A 27559-nucleotide genomic window follows, 5' to 3' on the forward strand; every position below is an offset into this window, starting at 1 on the left:
TTGCGAGGCATGGGCTATAGATAGAGTTGTGCTAAGAAGGGTGGATGTGTTGGAAATGAGATGTTTGAGGACAAAATGTGGTGTGAGGTGGTTTGATCGAGTGAGTAATGAAAGGGTAAGAGAGATGTGTGGTAATAAAAAGTGTGGTTGAGAGAGCAGAAGAGGGTGTTTAGAAATGGTTTGGTCACATGGAGAGAATGAGAGAGGAAAGATTGACAAAGAGGATATATGTGTCAGAAGTGGAGGGAACGAGAAGTGGGAGACCAAACTGGAGGTGGAAAGATGGAGTGAAAAAGATTTTGAGTGATCGGGGCCTGAACATGCATAAGGGTGAAAGGCGAGCAAGGAATAGAGTGAACTGGAACGATGTGGTATATCAGGGTCGACGTGCTGTCAATGGATTGAACCAGGGCAAGTGAAGCGTCTGGGGTAAATCATGGAAATTTGTGTGGGGCCTGGAAGTGGAAAGGGAGTTGTAGTTTCGGTGCATTATACATGACAGCTAGAGACTGAGTGTGAACGAATGTGGCCTTTGTTGTCTTTTCCTAGTGCTACCTCGCGCACATGCGGGGGGTAGGGGTTGTCATTTCATGTGTGACGGGGTGGCGATGGGAATGAATAAGGGCAGACAGTATGAATTATGTACAAGTGTATATATGTATGTATATATGTTAAAAAGAATCCTACTGAAGAAGAACCATGTACTTCAACACAAAACTGTAAATGAAAATACTGGTGAAATTGCCATGTTTCAAGACAGCAAACTAAAGCACCACCTTCATCAACAATATTTCTTCCTCTCACACAAACTCACATAACAGATACTAGTTGTACACAGTCAAGAGGACACATATGGACATGTTAAATGAACAATATACATTATGATCCACACTGATTGGTGAGGATGGAGTGTGAGCTATGATCCACACTTCCTAGCAAAGTTGAGATATGATGAACACTTCCCGGTGAGGGTGGGGGTAAGATATGATCTATGGTGCTTGGTGAGGGTGGAGTGTTAGGTAAGTTTAATACTGCCTAGTGAGGGAGAAGTACGACAGTCACATTGCTTGGTGAGGTTGGAGAGTGAGGTATGATCCACACTGCTTGGTGAGGGTGGACGGTGAGGTATGATCCACACTGTCTGGTAAGGGTGGAGGGTGAGGTATGATCCACATTGCCTGGTAAAGGTGGAGGGTGCGGTATGATTCACATAATGTGCCAAAGCAGGTGTTGTGGATGTCCTATGTTCAGCAAGTGTGACCATACACACACATGAGTCGGACAGCATGGAGACAGCAGGCACATAGTATTGAGAAAACATAATAACAAAAATTAATAAATAAAAGTTGGCCCTCCATTTACCATCGCTTCGCACCAGCAGAGGGACACCCTTCCTTGAATCTAGCAAATGATAAGAAAGGACGCCAGGCAACTGCTGAAATCTAATATGGCAGTTTCATTTACAGAGTGCAGATGTCATGGTATTCAGGAGTTTGCTACAGATACCAGTGAGCAAACAGTTTTCTCAAGGCTTCCCTGACAAGTGCGTTGCTTCTGTGTTGACCTACTGTCACATGGTTCCTGTCTCCTAAACCAGTGAAGAAGGTACATCTCATCAGAAGTCAGCTAATGAGATGTTTTTATCTACTGTCTGTGTGTGTGTGTGTGTGCTGTTGATTGGTTGGTAAGGATTTTCAATGTATGCATGGATCATGGTGATGTGCCTGAGGATTGGCAGAATGCATGTTTAGCACAAATGTATAAAAGAAGGAGGGATGAAGGCAAGTGTTTCAACCTACAGAGGTATAAGTTTGTTGAGTGTACCTGTTAAGTTGTATGGGAGGGAGGGTACTGACTAAGAGGGTGGAGGTATGTACAGGGTATCAGATTGGGGAGGAGCAATGTGGTTTCAGACGTGGTAGAGAACTTAAAGATCGCAGGTGTTTGCTTTAAGAATGTGCATCAGAAATACTTAAAGAAAAATGAATTTGCATGTGGCATTCATGGATCTAGAGAAAGCAAATGATAGTAGAGATGCCTTGTGGAAAGTCTTAAGAATATTCTGAGTGGGAGGAAGGCTGCTAGCAACAGAGAAGTTTTTATCATGGGTTAAAGGCATGTGTACGAGTAAGAAGAGAGGAGAGTAAATGATTCTAAGAGAAGGTTGGTCTGCAGCAGGGGTATGTAATGTTACATGGTTGTTTAATTTGTTTATGGATGGGATGGTGAGAGATGTAAATGTGGAAGTCTTGGAGAAAGAAGCGCATGTGCATTCTGTGGGGCATAAGAAGGCTTGGGAAGAAAGTCAGTTGTTGTTTGCTGATGATAAAGCACTGGTAACAGATCTGACGGAGAAACTGCAAAAGTTAGTGACTGAGTCTGGAAGAGTGTGAAAGATGGAAATTGATAATAAGTGTTAACAAAAGCAAGGTTATTAGGTCTTGCAGGGTTTAGGGAGAGGTTAGTTGGGGTGTGTGTTTGAATGGAGAAACCTTGGAGGAGGTGAATGTTTTAGATACCTAGATGTGGACATGGCAGCGAATGGAACCGTGGAAACAGAAGTGAGTAACAGGGTGGGTGAGGAGGCAAAGGTTCTGGGTGTGCAGGTGTGGAAAGAGAGAACATTATCTGGGAAGGCAAAAATGGGTATGTTCGAAGGTACAGTAGTCCCAACATTAATATACGGATGCAAGGAATGGGCCACAGATAGTGCTGTGCAAAGGAAGGTGGATGTGTTGAAAATAAAATGTTTGAGGGCGATATGTGGCATGAGGTGGTTTCATTAAGTACACACTGAAATCGTTTGAACATATGACATATGGAAAGAATGAGAGATGACAAAGATAAATGTGTCAGTACTGGAGGGAACAAGGAGAAAGGAGAGACTAAACTGGAGATGGAAGGATGGAATGAAAAAGATTTTGAATGATCAAGGACTGAACATGCAGAGGAGTAAAAGGCGGGCATGGGACAGATTAAACTGGAACATGTAGTACACTGGGGTTGACATGCTCTCAATGGACTCATCCAGGGTGTGTGAAGTATTTGGGATAAACCATGGGAAGGTCTGTGCGGCATGGCTTTGGATAGGGAGATGTGGTTTCGGTGCATTACACAAAACTGCTAATGTGTGAGTGGATGTGGCCTTTCTTCATCTGTTCCTGTTGCTATCTCGCAAACGCTGGAAACAGCGATCAAGTATGAAAAAAAGAATATATATCAAATATATTTTGTCTATACAACTTCGTTAGTATGAGAGGTGGAGCCTCATGAAGTGAATTTATTTGGGATGAAGCAATTCACATTATACACAGAGCACTGTAATAGTTACACACGGGCCGCCCTGTGCCAGTAATGGCACAAGCAAGGAGGGTTTATTATTGACAAGAACCCGTACCAAGCTTTGTCTTTGTGAATCCTTACACAAACACACAGGTGAGGTTTGGAATGTAAATGGCTAAACTGAATCAGATCAAAGCAAATTCACCTGTCATAACTGAGGCCGAACATGGCTCGACTGTTGCCAGAGCACACGACCAGCATATATCTGGCAGGACGAGAAAGGAAGAATGGTGCATATGAAGAATGGTTGTTGTTAACCTGGGAAATGAAACTACTGGAGGAGAAATACTTTCCTTATGGGAGGTTAGACATTTGCAGGTGAAAAGGAAAGACAATATACGGTCGTCTGGTGAAAGGAATATTATGTAGGTGCATAAGAGGTGAGGCAAGCAAGCGCTTGACGCCCGCCATACATGGTAGTGGTGGTGACAGGAAAAGAGGCGCCGCCATACCTTTACTGTGCCTCTACAAGCAGTTTTGTCTACCTCATACATAGTGGTGTACCCTCCTATCACTTCCTATCTGTGTGTTCCCGGAGTGATAATCCAGCTTACGTTATCTTACCTGCCACAGTGATCGTCTCAAGACGATACTGGTAAAATAACTACAAAAACTCAACACCAAGATAACTAACAACGAACTCACGTTACCAGGCACGACTTGTGAACCCTAGGCACTGGAAGGTAGCCTCGCTAAGATGACTACTGAACTCCAAGGCACTAGCAGGTAGCCTCAAGTGTGACTTTTGAACCCCAAGCACTAGCAAGAAGCCTAAGTGTACCTACTGAACTCCAGGCACCAGTAAAGACAAACGCATGAAATGCTTTACGAGTATATTGTGTGTATATGGGTAACTGATTACCTACATATAAAGTACGGTGTGGGGGAAGGGAGTCTTCACTTTTGAGGCCACTTATCTTGAAATTCCCTTATCATGTATCTTTTGAAGCTTTTGTATACAGACATCATTAACAATTTCATCACTTGACTTAATAAGCTCATCCATTACTATATTATTGATATGATTCTTTAAACCATTTAAAGAAAAAAGTTTCTTGCCTTAGTTTCAAGTTATGACCACAAGCAGGTGGCTCTGTATTTCCATGTGAAAGAAATGTGAAGAATGGAAGTCATTACACTGATGCAGAAGCCTGAAGGTTGTGTTCGTTACTCGTCTTTCTTCTTCTAATCTTTTCCATGATGGGTAAGGTTATGGTGTGTAACCTATCATCGCAACTTGACCTTATCATTTCTAAAATGACCTCTCTTGTCCTTCTTGGAGCCTTCCTTGTCTTTTTAAGTGAGATACGTAAATTTAAGAGGCACATTCTTATTCTGATTTTACATACCTTGAGATGACCTTACAGATCGTTTCCTTCTCCATATAATTGTGTGTGTGTATGTGATGACAATAACGAACATGTCCGGATAATAACAGATCATTCCTAATTATGAAGGAAAAGTGAGTAACCACAATTGCATGACACTAACATACCTCAGGTGAACTCTTCGCTCTCATGATTATGTACACTCAGCGGCGGCGGGGAGGACGCCCTGGTGTGTGGGAGGGGTCAGATGTGGGAGTAGTGTTGACGTGGCTGCCAACCACAATCTCCCTCATTACCTGACTCAGGACATGAAAGACTGCCGTAGAAGTCATGTTGACGTGGTTACCACGATCCCCCCCCCCCCCCCCCCCCCACACACACACACACACACTACCTACAACTTATGGCGTGCGACTCGCCACGTCCATGACTGGCGAGGGTCCTGTTTTCTAGTGGCATGTCTATGTTGCTGCCTCTAGTACGTATCGAGTACGTCATTAAACCATAAATCATATACATATGTTAAGTGAACATTATTACAAACCATCTTAAGAGCCCAGGCGGCAGGACTTAAAAAGCTATGAATGGCTTTCTTGACCGCCCACTAGCGGAACGGGTTTTTGGGAGCTGAAGAATCTGGGAGTGGTTTGTTCGAGGGTTTATGGAAGGGAGGTGGAAGAAATGAACGAACGAAGAAGGGTAACAGCAGGTCCTGGGTTCATTCGAGGTGCACACCAAACGAGATATATACAAAGTAATGTTGTTGGTCTCGTTACTTCGACTTGAGGCTGAACATCTATCTACCAGCCTCATTAGGGACGTCAACGTCGTATTAGAACCAACAGTCGAAAAACTTTGAACACCTTTAGATGTTCACGGTAGTTCCAAGGTCATAAACGATCTCGCTATGCATGTACATATGACCCTTGTACCGAATTAATGTGCTTTCCAAGTTATCAATTTAAAACTAACTAAGTGTACTGATGAAACGGCTGCCAACCTCCGTCTCCACATTTCAATGTTGATCAAAATCTATGTTGGTCAAACTTTACGTCATATATATATATATATATATATATATATATATATATATATATATATATATATATATATATATATATATCAGAGGTATGTTCCTAGACTCTGCCTCCATGGGGTTACACTCCCAGCAGAAAGTCACCTTCAGCGAGGTCAGTGGACGGAAAGGAGTACATCTCGTCGAGGAATTTCTCACAACCAAGGAGTCAATCATTCCCCGACAACTGACTGACTGTAACCGTATGTACGTATATAGCGACGCGCGTTACTCCGGTAGTTAGTCGCCCCGCTAACTGTCATTTCCATTGCTCAAAACACTGATAAGTACTATTTCATGCCAATCTTCAAATGGAGACGAGGGCATTTCAGTGGGTACTTATGACAGTTTGTTAATCATATGATTTTATAATCCTATAATCCATTTCAATAAAAAGCATTAACAACACAGTAAAGTTTCATTTTTACTTTTTCTTTACAACAAAAATAATGGGTCTGCGAGATTCTCCGCCATTTTTCCCCGAATACTTCCGTCCGCCTCAGAAAAAATATATAGTACAAAATGGTAGGAAACCATCACGGGGCCGCCAGTTCCACCGCAACTATAAATAAGTAATATTTAGTAGAACTAAAAGAAAAAATAAAATCTTGTGATTACCACACTGTCATTGATGTCCCAAGAAAAAGAAATATTTTACCGTCCATAAAGCATTTACTGGAGTGAATAAAGGTCACTGGGAATTCCACGGATGAGGCAACAGGTAATCGACCCACAATTGAACCACACGAACTTGTGTAATGGCCAAAAACTTTCCTCGTGAGTGTTTCTGTATTTTTTTCTGGTGCTGGAAAAACTGTTTTGCTGACAGCACATCTGAAGATAAAACTAAACACTCATTCTGGTGTTTCTTCGACCATGGAGGAGTGGTGAGACCTGACACAAAAAAATGAGGTCCTACAGTCCTCTGGTGTATTCCTAGTTTGGTCAGCAATTGTCGAGTCCGAACGAAAGAAAATCATAAGAAATATGATTTACCCGGTGAACGATGGAAACGTATGTTAATAACAGAAAAAAAGTTCACCACAAACTGAAATTAACTTGAAATTAAAGCCGCCAAAAGGAGTAACTTTTGGACAAACCTCCATACACCCCATGTGTGAAGTGTCGCTCGTGCAGTGTTGGTACACAAGCTTCTAACAGACAAGCAGCTTGCACTTACAGGATTCGGGCGATGTGTTGCAAGGACAAGCCTGAAATCCTATGCCTTGGGGGCGTCTCTCGGGCACACCCACAGTAGCGTTTTATCCTGAAGCGTAGCCTACTTCATGCCAATTTATGGAAAATGCAGAATATCACAATATATATATATATATATATGTGGCTGAATAACCTACATCATGACATGCAGCTCAATAATGTATACTATCACGTTACTTTATTGACAGATGTACGGAAAATGTGGCAATCCATAACAATCTTAGGATTATCCATCAGTCCTTGGCGTAACATTGGCCAACATCTGGAAGCTTGTTACGGATGTTAAACTTCATGAAGTCTCGCAGGACGCTACACAGTTTGGTTCTGAGAAGTTTCTTCTGGAGTTTCCTGATCTTGGGTAAAAAGGGAAGTGTTCTTGGAGGAAGCTCAACAGAGTGAAGGCTCCCGAGCGGCGTCAGTGGCGGGTTGGGCGGCTGTTATCTGGTGATGGCCACGGAGACGCCTCGCTCCACGGCGGGTCACGGAACGTACCCAAGCTGATTGTGTTGCAGGGGAGGTGAAGGCTAGGTGCTCCACCCGCATATATGCATTCACGTTTCCCAAGGTGATTGAGGTGCATTGTCACCTACTCTGCCGTGACTACGCCTTTAGCTTGGCCGCTTTCACCGAGGAAACTTGTGTTTACATCTAGATTGTCAGCCATCATGAGTGACGAAAGCGGCGGCGGCGGCGTTAGGTTCGACGATGCTTTTTCTATCATGTCAACGAAGTTGAGGATTATCGTCCTGTGTCCGTGGGTCTGAGATGTAGATTAGATAAAGTACAACAATATATGTAAGACCATAGCCAACGTACCCATCAGGTACAGGGTTCCAACTCTTTTTGTCAGTTTGTATTTAACACCTACAGGCGTCGGAGCCTAGGAAAACATTGGCAGGAGAGACCATGACTTCTGGAGCCTTACCGAACCCTGTGAAACTTTTATTGACATGATGCACACATCAAGCAGGGGCAGGCAATATACTCCAACCCAGGTGACATAAGCCCCTTTACAAAGATAATTAACCTGCAGTTAGTCCATGTTTGAGTGACTGTGTGGTCATTATCATAAAGTCCGACTCTCATTAACATGGTAATGACAACAAGGCCCATAACCATTGTGGGATAACATAAAGGAGTGACCCAGAGTCCGGGAATCTGAAGGTTGCATCAATAGTATGCTATCCCACACATATGTGAGAGTCATTGTGACGTGCCGATTGCTTACCTCAGGCAACTCAACCATAATGGTCCATCAGTCGAAGAGCAGGTTAAGGTGGCTCATACTCCTCAAAAAAATGTTTACCACCCCCCCTCCCCCCAGAAAACTTGGAAAAGGAACTTCCAAAAATCGAGGAGTGCTGACGGCTATGTGGGACTCTGGCCTTCAGCGTGCAGGCGTGGGGCCCCTCGTCCTATCCCAGAGCCACGCCCCTCGTACCTTCTGTTGCCTTCCCTAGAGTTGGTGTCCCTCATCCCCGCATCCCACGTTCTCTCTCTCTCACCCATCCTGCTCTACCTCGTGCTGCTCCCCGTTGTACCTTGTCCCGATGCCTTTGTTTTGCCCTCTCGTTTTCCCTGCTCTTCCTTCCGCCAACGCAGAAGCTGCTATCTTGGTAATATTCGTATCACTTTGTCTCCTTTCTTTCAAGTATAAATAAATCAAAGCTGACGTAAGGGTTTTAGGAAGGCGTATTGTAAAACTCTGCTAATGTAAAATATCTAACATGACCTTCAACACACTTGAACTGCAATTGCCTTAAAAAAAACAAACTATTCTCTGGCATACTTTGTGTATCTTATAACAGCAAACTGTCTCTCACTGACAGATCCATAACACACGCATATTGGTCAATGAGATGAATAGGAGTGAGACTCAGTTTGTTCAATGAAACTAAGTATATCACACAGCAAGTCTCAAGTTACTTTACGATTAGTAACTTGAGAAAATGAATGCTCCCGACCGTGAAGTGGAGCTGGCATCAAGTATGAAGTTGTTTCTATCATCATAATGTTTATATTTTCCCCTCTCTAACCGTGCATAACTTTCAGTGATCCGAATTCGCCAGAGAAAATTAAGTTTTCATGAGATCCTACAGATATATTGTTAAAAATCAAAATCTTATATAAAATATGGCTTCGGTTTTACTTCAAAATCTTCACGGATCTTGGGCTAGTTTGGAGATGAATAGTCTAAAATTTATATGAATATCAGTGTACAATCCTTGCACCGGTGATTCAAGAGATGGAAAATATTTCACAAGCAATAGTGTCACGGACCTGCCACATTTTTTCCCAAGAAACATCACAAAACACCTGAAAATTGTTGAACATTTGGGTGAAAGTCCATCCAGCACACAAATTGCCCAGTGCTGGAGACAAGAAACATGAATATATGCGCAATGAAAGATTTATTTCAACGGGTAAAGCCAAAGGAGAAAGCCGTGGTCGGAGCCAAATTAATGTAATGACCTGGAAAAGGTTTAATCAAGACAAAAATGTGAATGAATGAATCTGGATAACGGTGAAAACATAGTCACAGCTGAGTACTTCCTGGAGAAATCTTAAGCAACAAGGTTCGACTTGTGACAACACAAAAACTAATACCCAGCCAAACTTTATCAGCAGAGAACCACAAGAAGTGAACAATTTCTGAGCCACACGACAGCCTTATTATATATGGAGGAGGTACTTTCAAGGAAATAGTAATGGCATTCAACTCGAAATACGCAAAAAGGTCCTTGTCTTAAACATGTGAACATTGGTATTACTAAAAACGGCATAAAATGCCTTAAAGGCTTTCTAGCAAACGTAGGCGATGATTTAAGGGGAGGAAAACGACGTGTTTGTCTCTCTGAACTGGGAGTGAAGAATAGCAAGATGGGGACGGGATAACCACTACTAAATTAGTCAAATGATCTGATGGAACCAGAATAAACCGGGTCTTTCACATCAATCGGCCCGGTGTCGCTAAAGTGGTTCAGCGTAACACAAAATGTCATACGGGAGGTCTGGGAATATTTCTTTAATGAGAATATAGGGGACGGAGGGAATAGTTTTCTAATGAAGAGATTACACGGGACGTTAGGAAATATTTATCTAAGGTTAAACTCTGAAACTAATGTAAATATTGTTAAGTGATGCCTATACGTGTGACGCCAGTTGAAACTATGTTTTGTTGTAATGTAAAAAGCTCACAGGGAACCGAATTCTCTAGAGAATAGGAACTTTTAAAAGTGAATTAAAGTAAATTGTGGTCACTGCCGTCTTCCCCAGTGTTTGCAAACGTTTCTCTGTCACGTACCGCTAACCAACCGTCTTGCCTCCACCTTGACCACCATTTTATACCTGAAAATTTCAGTTCAAACACAACCAGACATTTCAGACTGGGTTACATCTTGCCCTTGTAACGTTACGGAACACGACGAGGTAAATGCAAAAGTATACTGCCCAATGTTCCCGAAAAATAAAGACGTTCACAATCCTATTTTTCTTTACCTATATGACTGGAGGCTGTGAGAGTCAACACCAAGTTCCATCTGAAAAGGGAGACTGGGAGACCAAGTCAGTGTCAGGCCCTTATGCCCCAGCGAATCTTTAAGACCAAAATCTGACGAATCTCTTAAGGTCAAGGCCTGACGAACCTTATTGGGTAAGGCTTGGCGAATCTTAAGGATAAGACCTATCGGATCTTTAACAATCATGTGGACTCATCGTGTATATGCATGTAGTACGAGTACCGCTGGCCTAAATTCTTACATGAAAAGGATATTAAGTGAAAACTTGGGCCACCACGAGGCCATAAACCCACCACTCGTGCGTGCGGATTAAAAATGCAATTCCACAAACCTGGAGTTATTACATGTCTTGTCCAGGATTGGGAAGCCTATCTCTCGCTCAAACTACACCCACCGCCTGCGTCAGTAGAACTTGGAAGCTGCTGTTAAAAACTGCAGGTGTTGTGAGCTGCTTCAGTTTGGCGACGTCTGGAATTTCAAGTCAGCTTCCAATGTTTACGTTCGGAACTGTTTTGTGGTTGATTACGTCCGGTTACCCATAATGCCTCGGCCAATGACATGACTGGCTCTGCTTGTACATAGAAAACATATAACGTACACCAAATTTATGCTCCTGAGACAAATTTATTTTCCATCTGAGACTTTCATGGGCGTGTCTGATCAGTAATTTCGTCGAAAACGCCATATCGTAGATATTTTCTTAGCCAAGATAAAATCTTTTATGGAAATGACATTCAAGGAAAACCTTCCGTTTTCAATTTGAATACAAAAAAATAGATTAATTTCAATTTCCTCACAATTGAGGCAAAAGTGAATACAAAATATCTAATATTTCAATCAAACTAATATACTGTTTATTCAGGTAGTGGGCAGAGACTGGCCGGGTTCACAAAGATTGTGTCACCAATCAACCCCTGACGTGCGTCTGGAACAACAAACCTCTTTAAGTTCCTCAACAAGTTCTTGACAAGACCTTCAGGTTTATCACCAGCGACTGAGGGGAACCCTGAGCGTACCTACCCCCAAGCCATTATGTACCCTCTCTCTCTACAGCCACAATAAACTCCCTGCCATAGTGGATCCTAAAGCCAAAATCTACATCCCAGCTACAATGTATTTCTAAGCCAGAAATGTACCTCCCTAAAACAATGTCTCTCCCATCAACAATGTATCCACCAGCCACAATGTACCTCCCAGCTACAATGTACTCAGCCTAAATGTATATTTCTACTCCACTGTAGTATAACCCCCCCCCCCACACCAATAATGTACCTCCCAGCCACAATGTACCCTTTAACCAAAATGTTTCTCCCCGCCAAAAAGTATTTCTCACCCCCCCCCTCTCCCCTCCCTTCCTCCATAAAAACAATACCCCCGAGCGATGCACCTTAACACCGCCAGAGTACCTCCCATGGACAATGCAGGTCCCACAATGCAGGTGAGGTGAGCGTTATCAGCCAATCTTATCAGTGGAGTAAGACGGAGCGGCGGCGGGGCCGCCCGTACCAGAGGTCACCCCGGGTCACCTTACGTCACAAGACAGGTCAGCCACTGTACCTGTAGGCTTGTTGCTACCTAAGGCTCCAACATCAAGCCTTAGGCTCCCATCTGAGGCTCCTGCCGGAGGCTTCAGCCTGAGGACGCCCAGTGAAGCTTTCCTCTGAGGCTCCACCTGTATAACAAGTCATCAGCACAACCCGTAAGTGCTCAGAGTTCATATCAATGACGCTACAAGTGATGCATACATAATTTTGTGCCTTACAAATATGAGGATACAAACTCTAATTAATCTGGTGTATTTTAAAAACTGTGGGTTACCGGTAGTGGGGCAGGTACGATAAGGACCAGTACTCACCTCTTGGGGGTGGGTGTAATACATGGGCCAGTACTCACCTCATGAGAGAGGTGTCAGTAAAATAAGAGCCAGTACCCATCTGCTGCTGGATGCCAGTACTCACTTTCTTGAGAAGGGGAAGGTACTGTATGGGACGTAACTCATCTCTTGGCACAGAGGGGAAGGTAATGTATGTACTAGGACTCACCTCCTGCTGGGGGGAATCTAAAATAAGGGCCAGTACTCACCTCTTGCTGGGGGGTAGGTAAGACATAGGACCAGGGCTCACCTCGTGCTAGGTCAGGGTAAGGTAAGGGGCAAGTACTCACCAAGAACGTCCTGCTGGGGAAGCCAGGGGAAGGCTCGCACATTGGGGGGAAGGCGGATGTCGTTGCCGCTGTACTTGATAAGGACGCGGTGCGGGAGGAGGGCGAATGCTTGCATGAGGGCGTCGCGATACTGCCGGGGGATCTTGGATGTCTTCTGGAAGGAACCGATGCTGAAGTATACCACGCCAGCCTCGCCCGCGCCCTCCAGCCACTCCCCAACCTCCTGCAACATACACACACACACACAAGGGTAAACTGTTTACTGATGCTGCTGGTTTACACGGGGGTGGAGGGAGTAACTGGTAGTGGAAGGTCATGCAGGAGAGGAGAGCATGCACATGGACTTGGTAAGACTATGGTGTGAGACTCTCAACGATGCCCGATCTTAATGGCTTGAGTACGAGGGAACGATGACCTCTTCAGCACTACGAAGATTGATCACTGCACACGAGGGTAGGACCCTTGAGGATAATGACCTGGCCTTTACCCTCTACCTCAAGAGCGTTCCAGTCTATGTTTCCAGCGTATGATAACAGCTGAGGTGTCGTAGGGGCATCAACAAAGGTGATACACCACACTGTCATCAATACAACTTAACCTTGAAGTTCTTCTCTCAACTGTAGAGTCCAAGATACCGGCTCAACACTCTGTATTACCTAAGGTTACGTGATTCATTGTAATGAACATCTACTATGCATTCAAATCAGCCGCTATGTTAACAGAACAACAACATACCCCACACATTTTAAGCTCCCAATCTTCAGTATGTACCATGGGAGGGGCAGTTACAAACATTTGTAATGACGGTACAAAATAATATGGCCGGGTCAAGTGTTTCATTCATCATTAAGATGAATCTATGGGTAATGGCTAGTTCTAATTTCACTGAAGTGTTAATGTCTGTCTCTTAGATTAAGAACATAAAATATGGCATCTGAGAACGTCAAAGTTATCAACAAACTTGATTATCATCAGTGCGAGATTTTCTTACCCAAGGAAGGAGTGGGTATAACACACACCCATCACCGTCCAGTGATGGGAGTGAGTATAACACACACCCATCACCGTCCAGTGATGACGTAGGGTGATGGTGACCCTCCGCATGACGCAGTAACAAGATGGGTCAAGTGTGACCGTGATAGTCTTCAAGGACGACCTTATGTCAGGACGGCCTTCAGATGCCAGTGATGAGACAACTGTGGCCCAAGTTCAGAGCTTAATGATGGTGGACTGGCGCCTTGGTCGAGGAAACTGACACCGAAGCTGGAGTCTCACAGTCATGTGTTACGACCATCATCCACGAGCAGTTGGCCAGGTATATGGTGTTGGCAGGATGGCTCCCCAGAAACCTGAGTGCTCAGGATCGACACCAGACGGTTTCCTTGTGTCGGCAACTGTTTAAACTGCATTAAGTCCAGCCAACGTATCTTCCCCTCTTATTACAGGAGATAAGACCTAAGTCCATCATTGACACCCCAAGATCAAGTTAGAATCTACAATGAGAACAGCGGACTTCTTCGACTCACAAGAAGTTCCAGACGCAACCCTGGGCTACCAAGATCATGGGCTCAGCTTCCTGGGATGTCGAAGAAATTCTGGTGCTTGACTCTATTATGCCATGGACGACAACGATCATTCGCGTTGTGCTTATCAAGGGGGAACGGAGAGTGAGGCTGACCTGAACGAAGGATGTGTTCGTGCTCCATGATAATGCATGGGTCCATAAGGTTGGCAGTGCACGAGGTGGTGTTCCTGTCTCTGGCTCCAGGTGACATACCTACCCTCCGCACTGCCCAGACCTGCATCCAACTGACTGTTATCTGCTTTTAAGCTTGCAGACCCACCTGCGCGATCGCCACAATGAGGATGGCGAGGAGCCTACAGCGGATGCTGAAGAGTGGTTTATCCAGCAATCAAGACCGTGAAGAGCAAATGGAGAAAATATAATGAGGTCACTGAGAATTACATTGAAAAATATAATCAAAACAGTTTGTCTGCTAAACGTTTGGACTGCCTCTACGCGTCGAACATATATGAAAGTTCAATGTAACAAAACTCAAACTGGGTGTCTGGCAGTAAACTGTCAAAGGTTCAAAGATGACGCAGAATGGAAGGATATTCCAAAGTGCGTGCATCATTACACTTCAGTCTTCAACAGTCTCGAAATTCCTTGAGAAACAAATAAAAGTGAAGCCAAGTCTGTCAGAGTAACGTCCTCCACACGTAATGATCACAACGTCAGACTTTTGGAAAGCAAAGAGAGAGAGACGGGTAAGGCGTGAGTTGCGGGGCCAACTGGCCACACACAGGACACCACCTACTCACACCTCATCATCACCCGACTCACTCATCTTACAGAAGCTACGTATTCATCATTCCCTCATACATATCTAAGAGGTTTGCCTCACATAACCTCCTCTCCCTAAATCCCTCGTCTCCGCTTAGCAACTCTCATCACGGTAATCATCCATTTGCTTTCTAACCATATTTTCCAGACCACACTCACCAGAGGGACCGGTTTTCAAATCAGCGCAAATTCTCTAGTCTCCTTTCTTCAAGAGAGGCATGACACCTGCTCTCTTCCATTTCTCCGGCACCATACCTTCCTCAAGCGACACCGTCCAACAACACTTCAAGTGGCTGGTCAAGCATACCTGGACACTTCTCCCGCACATACGGAGCAGCTTCATCAGGACCGTGAGGTCTAAATGGGTCAAGGCCCCTTAGTACTGTTAGTCTTTTGTAGATATTTCAGCGCTTTCTAAGGCCTTCCCAATTTCATCTCAACGGTGGTGGGGGCTTGTGTGTGTGTGTGTGTGTGTGTGTGTGTGGCTACTCCTACCGTCATAACGTTATCAAATGACAATGTCAGTGTCAAGGTATGACCGCGCGGCTTGGGATATCGTGGTCTTGTCTCCCCCTCCCCAGCATGGTTGGGGAGGAGGAGGAGGAGGTGTCCTCAGCTGCTAGGTTGTCCTCAGCCCTAGCTGAGGAGGGGGTGCTCCTCGCGAGACTATCCCTCAAGTGTCTCCTCGCTATACAGCTGGAGTACCACACGATCTTCCGGGATTTTCGGCACTACAGGTACCACAGTCACCTGGAGGCCACACCTGTCATCAATGTCTATGTCCTCGTGTGCCCTTCTTACCTGGACACTGCGCGGCCCAAATTGTCTACTGAACTCTTGAGCACGACGGTACGACCCTTGAGTACGACGGTACGACCATAGAGTACGACGGTACGACCCATGGGCACGACGGTGCGACCCATGAGGAAGATGGCACCACCTGAGTACGACGGTGCGACCCTTGAGCAAGAATACACGATTTTTGAGCACGACAGCACCTCCATTCAGCCCAAAGGTACCGTCTTGACGAAGGATCGTACCTTCGTGCTGAAGGGTCGTACCGTCGTGAACAAGAGGCCAATAAAACCACCCCCGACTACCCCATCAACTACAGAACCAAAACAAACATACGTGGTCTGGTCCTGTAAACGTGTTCGTCATCATCACACATGGATCGTCATGAACTTTAGAACACGCCACCGGTTCATGGCGTTCATGGCGAACTGATGAAAGCAGACGAGGTGCCTCCTCCCCCCTGTCCCCTGGCACACCGGCCCTGCTAACTCCGGGTATTCGAACCCATGACCTCTGGTTACGTAAGGCAGCGTACCCATATCTCGTACCATGGCGAGTAGGTCACACACGCTCCCCCCCCCCCTCCCCCAATGCTCAAGACACCGTCAGAACAGCTCCCACAGCAAAACACCACTCCCATAGTAACGGTACACCATCCCACAACGGTGCCCGAACTTCCCTGTACCGTCGTGGACACAGGTGCACCTCGGGCGAACCAGGTGGAAGGTTCAGAAGGAAGAGCTTCCCAGGGGTGAGTACGGCAGCCCTTCCTACATGGGTCAGCAAACTGAAGAATTGTCTCCATTGCAAGGTAGGCTCCAGGGAACACCTCACATCCACCCTTACCCCTACACACACACACACACACACACACACACACACACACACATATATATATATATATATATATATATATATATATATATATATATATATATATATATATATATATATATATATCCAAGACCCTTTTATAGAGCTCCTAAGGCTTTGAGGCTGCGCTGCAATCAGAAGCAGGGAAGCGAGGTTTTCCCGATCGGGCCTGTAACTCCCTTCCTTCAATTGACAACACTGCTGTACCGGCGCAATACAAACCAATCACTCACGCTGTAACCACCAACAAGCGAGTCTGGCAACACATGTTTATATTTCCTGTGTAAATAACTCTAATTCACTTGTTTACCTTTTATTGTAACCAACGAATTACTCACACATAAATGAATTTCAAAATACTAAAGTATCTCCCTATTCCGAAAGAGAGTAATACAACAGACAACGCATCTACATCATCTCTAAACATTACTGTAATGAGCGATACAACAGATAATACAGCTGTATTATCTCCTGATATTACTGTAGAATCACTGCTACATGTATCATTATACCGAAACCTGGAAATTATGTTAAGTAACTGAGTCTGATGTTGACACTTCACAATATTTGAGCCAAATGTAACAAATGTTGACATACCTGAAATGAATCGACTCTCAATCTTCGTCGAAATAACGAAATTTCATCTCTAACGTCTAATGTGTTATATCAGTAACAAAAACCAAACATTAGGGAATTCATAGCACTAATCACGCAGTTAACTATACCTTGCGTATTGGAATTTCATGTCAGAATATGTGATACCTGCTCTCCTTGCCAGATAATTTCATCCAACTATGAGATAAAATGGCACAAATGTGTCATAATACGAGAACACAGTGAGGAGCCCCCCAGCACCTGTTTCACTATGATCCATACAACAATAATTCTTGCGTCATGAAGACTGTAATTACTACAACAGTCCACAAAGTGTTCATGTTCAGCCCGAGGTGTTCAAAGCCAGGTCACCATTCCTGATTCATTTAGGAAAAGAAATTGAACTTGGAAATAATGAAAGTCTTTGTGTATATCATTTTTTGTTTTAGTTTGTGAGTTCCGTCTACAGTTGCTGCCTGCAGATGACGCTGTGTTGTTGGCTAAATGAGAGGAACAACACGAGAGGATGGCGGGTTGTCTGAACGATACATATTGGAGAAGGAAAGTGACTGGGAAATAAGTGTTGTGACGTTAGATTTTGATATGGTTGGGAGATCAGAGTGTTAGCATTAGTCCGCATGGTGAAGAACAGGAATGGTGGCTGACTGGGTGATTGTGGTAAAGTGTATAATAAGGATGGTTGTGGTAAAGTATAATAAGGATGGTTGTGGTAAAGTATAATAAGGATGGTTGTGGGAAAGTATAATAAGGATGGTTGTGGGAAAGAAAAAGTGGCTGGAAAGAAGAGTCATGTGAGGGAGGAACACCGGGTGTGTGTGTGTGTGTGTGTGTTTGTGTGAAAGCTCTGGGGAATGGGAGAGAATGTATACAGACCAGGAGAGTTGAGAAATATGAGCAGTACACTAACTCAGTATAGCTGGCAGTGGGAGGATATAACCGATGAAGAGGTAAGATGGGGAAGCTGGTGTCAAGAATTGATGAGAACAGCGTACGTATGAAAGCCTCGTAATATCAGTCTGGTCACATGGATGTGATGACAGACAACAACAGCTTGGTCAAGATGATACATGGCCTAACGTACAGTATAAAGGTACAGGGAGAAGAGGCCGACCCTACACGAGATGGACAGATGTAGCGGGATGAAATGATTGCGGCTGGGGGATAGTTTCATGGTTGGGGACACATATACGGCTGGGGGGATAGTTTCATGGTTGGGGACAGTTATATGGCTGGGGGGATAGTTTCATGGTTGGGGACACATATACGGCTGGGGGGATAGTTTTATGGTTGGGGACACATATACGGCTGGGGGGATAGTTTCATGGTTGGGGACAGTTATATGGCTGGGGGGATACTTTCATGGTTGGGGACACATATATGGCTGGGGGATAGTTTCATGGTTGGGGACAGTTATATGGCTGGGGGGATAGTTTCATGGTTGGGGACACATATACGGCTGGGGGGATAGTTTCATGGTTGGAGGCAGTTATATGGCTGGGGGGATAGTTTCATGGTTGGGGACACATATACGGCTGGGGGGATAGTTTCATGGTTGGGGACAGTTATATGGCTGGGGGGATAGTTTCATGGTTGGGGACACATATACGGCTGGGGGGATAGTTTCATGGTTGGAGGCAGTTATATGGCTGGGGGGATAGTTTCATGGTTGGGGACACATATACGGCTGGGGGGATAGTTTCATGGTTGGGGACAGTTATATGGCTGGGGGGATAGTTTCATGGTTGGGGATAGTTACAGACGAAGATGTCCCAGGAGTGCCTGGGGATCGGATGCAATGGAGGCATCTATGTATGGATCTGGTCTGAATGGAGACGCGGACGGTCCCCCGTGACGGACCGACCCAGTGTGTACAGTGGCAGAGTAAGAGGGAGATTTATGAGTGTGGACGTCCATACTTCACTCTGACACACGGAGCATGCATTGAGGGACGGGTGTCAGTGAGTTCACAGGTATATGGACGACATACCTGATCCAACGCTGGGAGCAGTGTGAGCACTGAAAGACGGACAAGCAGGATTTTGTTCAGGTAATGGCTTGCAAAAACTCTGGTTTATTGGTAAACTACAGAAATATGTCATTGATACAGATGGGTGAGGTAATCTGGATGACAGAAAACGACGAATCGCACCACTGAGTTTCTTGCCGCAAAGTCTGGCTTGATAATGTTATCGTACACGACAGCATAAACAACACTCTCAATGGAAGACAAGGAAAGACGCGTCAGGAATCGACCAACGGCCACCCACCCTCCCACGGTGCTTGGGGGATCGCACCGGCGGCGTTGTGCAACTTCGAGAGAAGAACTTGGCCAATTTTTTCATCATCTCGAGAAGTGTGAGGACGATGGTGTAGCAGTTGCCTCGGCACTCACACTAGTACACACTGTCCCTAGTGCATATCTGCCTTGGTGCACGCTACCTGGTACATACCTGCTTACATATAATACGGATAACCATTATCTTTACTTTCCCCAGTATGATCACATTTAACTAGCATCCTGGTGCTCCCTGGTGCACAGCTCTGGTGCCGCCTGGTGCACAGCTCTGGTGTCGCCTGGTGCACAGCTCTGGTGTCGCCTGGTGCACAGCTCTGGTGCCGCCTGGTGCACAGCTCTGGTGTCGCCTGGAGCACAGCTCTGGTGCCGCCTGGTGCACAGCTCTGGTGTCGCCTGGTGCACAGCTCTGGTGCTCCCTGGTGCACAGCTCTGGTGCCGCCTGGTGCACAGCTCTGGTGCTCCCTGGTGCACAGCTCTGGTGCCGCCTGGTGCACAGCTCTGGTGCCGCCTGGTGCACAGCTCTGGTGCCATACCCACCCACCCAGCCCGAGGGGTGGGAATCAGGGGGCAGACATAGTACACTGTATCACTGCCTCGTCAGCCCGGACAGTGTGACAGGTGGGACCTATTGTGTAGCGTCCCTAGGGTACGTCATGGCCGCAAGGTCAACTGTTCTGCCAACGTTTACATGTCTTCACTGTGTGTAGGGTTCACCACACCACACGGGCCACCCCAGTGCCAGTAATGGCACCCCGGGAACACATACACCATCAGCGCCAGTAAAGATACACCCAGGAGAGGGTTGTCATTGAAAGTAGCCCCTACCAAGCTTACACACACACACACACACACACACACACACACACACAAAATTTGGATCCATTAGCCCTAAAGCAGTGTTGATTCCTTCTCCCTCTTCTGTAGATATTACTCGTATTTCTGCTCACAAGAGCTGGCTGCTGATGTGCCTCCGCAAATAAGCATGACCAAGCTACTACACTCAGCGAGCTACTGCGTCACATGATTACCGTGTGGCCAATAGCAACGCAAGGATGGGCCGTTATGATATCTCTTTATTTCCCATCGTCGTTAAGCTTTCCAGCTTGTTCTTCTCCCAAGGTGTACCTGACCTGACCTGACCTTTCTTAAAAAGCTAGATTCCCGCTCTCTCCGAGACTATACAGCATTTCTGTCTCTTCTCTATCTTTTAAGCCATCTTTATATAAAAAAAAAAAGAATCAGAAATATTAGTTTTACAAGATCCTCTGGTTTGAGGTGTCTCCATGAATAATGATGATGTACGTATGTGGTTCCATTTATACACTTATCTTTAAAAGAACATATCCAAACCTTGAAAGCGACGGTATGATTCTAAAGTAATAATGACCTGGCCTGACCTGACCTGACCCTTACAGGTCATCATACTCTAAGGTTAAGAATATGGCTCGTGTGGTGTACTAGTACCACACACGTACAGAGGTCACAGAGGTCGCGACACAGAGGGGTAACGGAGTGAGAAGTGTAAGGAGTGAGTGAGTAGCACTGTCATGGTCAGCTGAGGAGAGCGAGGCAAAGTAGGTCAAGTGTCAAGTGCTGATGGGGAAAGGTGGACGTCAGGGTAAGCTGGGTTCACAGAAGCGTGTGTCACGGTGGGTTGTTCTTGTCCTCTTGTTAACACATGGGGTTGAAGGGTACGACCCTTGAGCACTACGGTATGAACCTTGGATATTATGGCTATGGCCTTTAACCTTATCCTTATGGGTCAGGTCACACATGACCAGCGTGAGGAGTGCAATGACAGCCATGGTTTAGGAAATACGTAAGACTGGTTACATCATGACGCAGTAAGTCGGGTGTACAGGCACCAGGTCAACCTTGTTAGAGGCTATCACAACACTCCCTCTAACCATGAACGCCCTAAAGACTCGCTTGACATACCTCATCGTCGCTCTGATCAACTTGCCTGTGGTGGTTATCCTCCCAAACGACTCGATGGGCCGGGGTATGAGGTGTACGTGGAGGAAGCGCAGAGGATGATGGCTGTGTTGGCGGCGAGGTTATGAAGGTCTGCTTGTGTTAGGACTCCTGGGTTCTCATGGCCAAGGTGAGTGTGTTCAAGTCATGGTGGTAATACAAGAGGCGCGCAGGTTGTGGACTTGACAGAAAACGTGTCATGGAGGGTGTGGGGTCAAGGAGTTGGACGATCCATGGCACTAGAGGGCGTGTGCCTGTGTGAGTGCAGGAGTACCGGCACTCACTGTTCACGGCACTGGACACGCTGGGGGGGTGTGTGTGCCACGGGTCATGAGGATGGAAAGGTGCCGGGCTGACCCAGCACCAGGCCGCTGCTGACGATGATTATCAGGTCTCGGAGTCATCAGGTGGTGTTGGTGATGCTTGGTGTGCTGTGTCCCCACCTCAACGCACTCTGATAAGATAGTGAGCTTCACGTACATTCCGTACGACGGGCAAAGGACACTATAGTGCCCGCACTCTCCTCGGTGGTGAGGGGGATGCGTGAGTGCGTTGGTGTGTAGAGGCCTGACACTTTCCTACAGCAGTACCACGGAGGCTATGTGGCGACCTGTCTGCACCAGTAATATGCCTTAACGATTTACTAAATGGATTCAACAAGCATTGTATACCTTGTAATGGTTTTCCCAGGTCTTCTACCCCAATGGTCGGTTTGTGACATCCCTTTACGATGGTTTCGGAGGTCTTCTACCCCCACAGCCGGGTCTGGGCCTCAGAACAGGTGCTACAGTACAGACCCCGACCTGCCCACTCTCTTGCATGTGCTCACTGCGCTAGGGTTCTCCCCTCTCCTGAGCACCTGGGGACCAGTACATCCTACGACTTGGCTCTTCCTGAGGGAGGAGGACCTCGATGTACCCTGCCGATGGAGGTCGTCCCGGTCCGAATGAAAGTCCAGCCTGGATCCTGAACTCAATCGGCCTTCGTGCAGGACCTGCTTTATAAAATAATTCAGTTGAATCATGTGTAGTACATGTTCATGTACATCAACCTGGTGTACGTCTGTAAGTAGTCCCTGATCAACCGCAGATCCAAGGCTGTACACGTTTTGGCACTGCCAGTAAAACTGTAAGCAACACACCAACTCCGACAGTGCTGCCAGGACACCAAATGTACACGTTACTAGGACACTAACAGTAAACACTGAAGACGCTCACATGATAGGCAGTCAGCATCCCAGACTCACCTCCACGAGGAGGTGTTCAGAACCCAGGAGGCTGCAAGTACAAGAGGGAGGCTCCTCCCCAGCCACAGGAGGCGACTCAGACAACCCACCTGTCAGGAGGACGAGAGACACCTGCCACAAGCAAATGAACACAAATGAAAATAAAAGAACATCCTGAAAAGCAATTACATAAACATTTCCCCCACATGTGTCTGTGTACATTAAAATGAAACGCTGAAATGTTCTCAAACTTTTACCATAAACATCTTAAGGTTTCTGAAACTAAACACTGAACCATCTTTACCACGAACACTTCGTGATAAGCAACAGAGAAACAACCTAGGGAAAAGCACTGTCTGTAGTTCATATGCATAAAGTGAAGTAATCAATGTCTGTTAACATCTTTCAATCATCCAGTACAAATGTTGTAAAGTGAATGTTGGCATATCCCGTACATATAATGCAAACGTTGCCGTGTGCACACTGACATTCTCATATGATGACTGCAAACGTTGCAGAATGCGAGCAGACATCATGCCTGGGTTCAGTGCAAAAGCTGTGAAGCACATGTTGACATTTTTCGTACGTCCACAGCAAACGTTGCAGTGCGTATGTTGACTTTTCCCACACGTTGACACAGCAAACGTTACGGAGCAGATGCAGGCACCGATAATAATGCAGGAAGTCAAGGATAAACTTGGTAAACGAGGAGAGACGTTTGTATGCTTCTACATACTGATAAAAGATATTTGTCCCGGGGGCGGTGTCCCGGGGGCGGTGTCCCGGGGGGCGGTGTCCCGGGGAGCGGTGTCCCGGGGGGCGGTGTCCCGGGGGGCGGTGTCCCGGGGGCGGTGTCACTATCTCTTGTGTTATCTGTGTTGGTCAACCACACGAGGCGCGGAGCTCCTCAACCCAGCTGCCTGAGTCTTAGCTTTTCGTGAGATAAGCAAGCAGGATGCTCTCTGAGGCCTCCACAGTCTTGGGAGGAAAGACCAGGAGGACACGCCAAAGGGCGTGGAGAGCAATGGGTCATTTGGTTCTGTGGCTGAGTGTCCCAGAAGAGTAAACACTGCCAGCGTCCCAAGTCTCAGTTCGATCCCAAACACTCGACGTGAAGTGTCTACCACACAAACACAACCTGTTCTCTTCTGGAGCTTATCTGTCGCTCATCTTATGATGGAACTCCTCCGTAAACATGAGGCAATCATGTCACAGTCAAATGTTCCTCGAGGTATCAAAAGATCAAGAATTCTATTAATGGTTCTTGGATTACATCGCTGTACTTGGAAAAACCCGAAAGACCATCTCACATTCCACACTTTCTGTCTAATGTCTGTTTCAGTTTCTTTGAGTCTGTGTCAGTAATTTTCTATTTGTATTGTACGGGGAAGTTCTACACTCGTGGGTCCTATTCGAGAACTTTTTTTAAGAAATGACAATTTCATCACTTCATTTACTCCAGTCATCCACTACTCTGATATTACTATCGTATATCTCAACTTCTTTTCTAACAAGTTTCTTGCCTAACTTCATGTCACGTCCTATGGCTGTTCATCTTTATGTCTTTCGATAATATCTCACAGATCCTATCATCAAACTGGTTCAAAAGCTTGACGGTTGTGATCAACTTGCTTCTTACTCTTTCCTCTTCCTAGGTAGGCAACGCCTCTAACCTCTTAGATCTCTTAATTCTGGTACTATCTTCGTTGCCCTCCTCTGGACCTTCTCTATTAGCTCAGTGTGCTTCTCTGTGTGCGGAGACCAAACCTGAGAAGCACATTCTAGTTTGGACCTGATTCACACAACAGATTGGAGAGTATTTCCTTATCCGTGACCTTCCATACGACTGTGACATTTGGTAAATAATTCTCCTGCAGAAGAGCGTTGGCGATATGTTAGCTCCAGCGATGACCTGAGTCCATTTACGTGAAGATTCCCTGGAGCTTATTTCCTTCTAGTCATTATTCGTAAATTCGCCTTACTTCACAATGCCCCGTCCCTGTCCCTCTGTACTGACCTAAATGGATTTCATCTGGTGTATCCCGCAGGACGCCACAGGTCAGGCACTGAGAGATGAAGATGGGTCCTCGGAAGCGTCCAGCCTGACGGCGCTCACTGAGGAAGTCTGCAAGTCATGGAATGAGACCTGTCTGCAGCCCAAGGTTGGTGGCTTTTTTTTTTTTATGATGAGTTTGTTATGGCTGACCGGGTCGATATTATGACCAAGTCTGCGAAGGCGAGAGAGGCTCGCCTCCCTCAAGTCCTGTAGGATAAAGTTAAGGAGTGTGACGTAGGGCGGTCGGTGGTACAAGAGTTTGGTGTGTGCGTGATGCAGGCTTAACCCCTCACGGATACCACACACTCCAGCGGCCCAAGTGAAGTGTTACGGAACCGGCAACTGACCTGTACGTCTTCACATCCAGCTCCAGATATGTGTGTGTGTGTGTGTGTGTGTGTGTGTGTGTGTGTGTTTTGCGTGAATGCGTCTGTGTGTACTCGAAGTACACATCAGACCGACGGAGAGTGTGTGCTTGCCTTCCATGCATGAAGATCATGCAGAGGAAGATACGCAGCAGCAGCAGTACTGCTGGAGTATGCCTGCTGCAGTCAGGGATCCACGCTGACGGTGGGTCGCGTCGCGTAACCATAAGCCAAGCATGAAGTCCTCCTCACTATCTCCCCCACGACCACTCATATCTTTTATCAGATCTCCACATTTTATACCACTCTTTCCTCAAGATCCACCTGTATGTCTACTCCAGTATCTTTCCTTAATATATGATAATCCATTCAATCAGTTGCATTGGTCTTCACAGAATAACATAACGGCAACATATTTTCTAGAGAACTGATACGTTTCTAACTCCTTATCAGCAGGACAGTTGGTAGAAAACACGAGGAAGAGGGAAGCCACAACAACAGCTTTATCTTCAGGAAAACTCGTGGAGAAAATTGGGCAACAAACTTTCACTTTGGCCCGTCCGCCGTGGGCGAGCCAACACCGGCTGCTCCACCTCCCACCACTGACCGTTATTATGACCAGTAATATATTTTTTCCACAGTAATCTCAACAGCTCGACCATTACCGGCATCTTTTTTTTTTCTGGTACACTCTCACTGGGGGAGCCCCGAGATAAGAGGGAATGATTTCCAGAGTAGTTAAGATGGTAAGAGACAATCGTACACCCTCCAGTGTTCCAGGCCCACCACATACCCTCCAGTGTTCTAGGCCCACCACATACCCTGCAGTGTTCCAGGCCTACCACATACCCTGCAGTGTTCCAGGCCTACCACATACCCTCCAGTGTTCCAGGCCTACCACATACCCCACAGTGTTCCAGGCCCACCACATACCCTGCAGTGTTCCAGGCCTGCCACATACCCTCCAGTGTTCCAGGCCTACCACATACCCTCCAGTGTTCCAAGCCTGCTACAGACCCTCCAGTGTTCCAGGCCCACCACATACCCTCCAGTGTTCCAGGCCTACCACATACCCTCCAGTGTTCCAGGCCTACCACATACCCTCCAGTGTTCCAGGCCTACCACATACCCTCCAGTGTTCCAGGCCTACCACATACCCTCCAGTGTTCCAGGCCTGCCACAGACCTTCCAATAGATACCATTTTATCGACCAGCCCCGCGGAGAGGAGGAACAGCTGCGTAGCTTTAGAGCCGAGTGCCATGCCCAGGATTCGAGCCAAGTCCCAATTGATTCAAAGTCACTTAAGCTAACCAATATACCAGGGATGGGAAGGTAGGGTCGTTTTATAAAAATGACTAATAACATTCAGAGCACAAGATAACCTCGGATACTGATATAAAACACTCAGATCAAGCTACTTCCGTGGGGAATTTTCCTGGCATAAGACAAATCATCTCGAATCAGGTTTCTACATTCCCTTTATTGAGGACTGCACCAAAACATGGTGCCCATGGGGAAACAACAGCTCTCTGCACCAGTCAGTCATTCCCGTTTACGAAAGTATAAAACCTTCCTGAGGGCGGGTGGGGAGCGGCCATGTTGTGTGCTATGGAGCCACTGCGACAAGGACTTATCTCCATTCACAAGGTACCATCACCACAGCCGTGATGACTTCCCTCTCGCTTTAGTATAATATACTCGTATCAACCTTTGGTGACGCTGTTACGACCCTTGAGTACGACCCATGAGCAGGACACTACGACCCGTGATCACAAGAAGACGACCCGTGAGTGTGATGGCCAAGGCCTTTGACCTGACACCTTACGGGTCAGGCCAAAAGACACGCCATCATACCAAGAGTCGTACCGTCGTGGTTATGAATCGGTCCAGAGAGAGGTTAAGGTCTGCCTCGGAGTGAGCAAGACAACAGGTCGGGTGTAATACTGCTCTCTGCTCGACATTGTATGTGTATACTCTAGTGTATACATTACCCTAGCCCTATCTGCTCGACACTGTATACTTGTGTATACATTACCGTATGTATTTCCTACTCAGAATCCATGTGCCTTTTGGACTGTATATCTTCTTGTCTCTCTGCTTGCCTGCACTCTTAATCACGAGTTATCATCTGTTATGTACATGATTGTGTGCTTGTTACTGCATACATCACAACATGATGTTACATGCTTAAGGCGTATTCGTATATGACTTTGCTCTGATGTTTGTATGCTTGCCACTCTATATCTGTCAGTTTGTTCTCATCAATTTTGTGCTTCTGCTTCTGTCTTTTTAGTGCCCTTTGTTACTTTATTTGTGTCTGTACTCGCCCTTTACATGTACATGCTCTAGCTGTTTCATCTGTCTGTGC

At 46.1% G+C, this 27559-nt stretch overlaps 1 protein-coding gene across 1 annotated transcript in view; it reads right to left on the reverse strand.

Annotated features, from left to right (window-relative positions):
* LOC139751196 (UDP-glucosyltransferase 2-like) overlaps positions 1-27559 on the reverse strand; it is a 70603-nt gene that overhangs the window by 12644 nt on the left and 30400 nt on the right. Inside the window, exon 2 of the mRNA XM_071666362.1 lies at positions 12645-12867. Coding sequence (XP_071522463.1) covers positions 12645-12867 — 223 coding nt within the window. The remainder of the gene's footprint in view (positions 1-12644; positions 12868-27559) is intronic.

Source organism: Panulirus ornatus, chromosome 11 (assembly GCF_036320965.1).
Source record: "Panulirus ornatus isolate Po-2019 chromosome 11, ASM3632096v1, whole genome shotgun sequence".
Taxonomy (NCBI): Eukaryota; Metazoa; Arthropoda; class Malacostraca; order Decapoda; family Palinuridae; genus Panulirus; species Panulirus ornatus.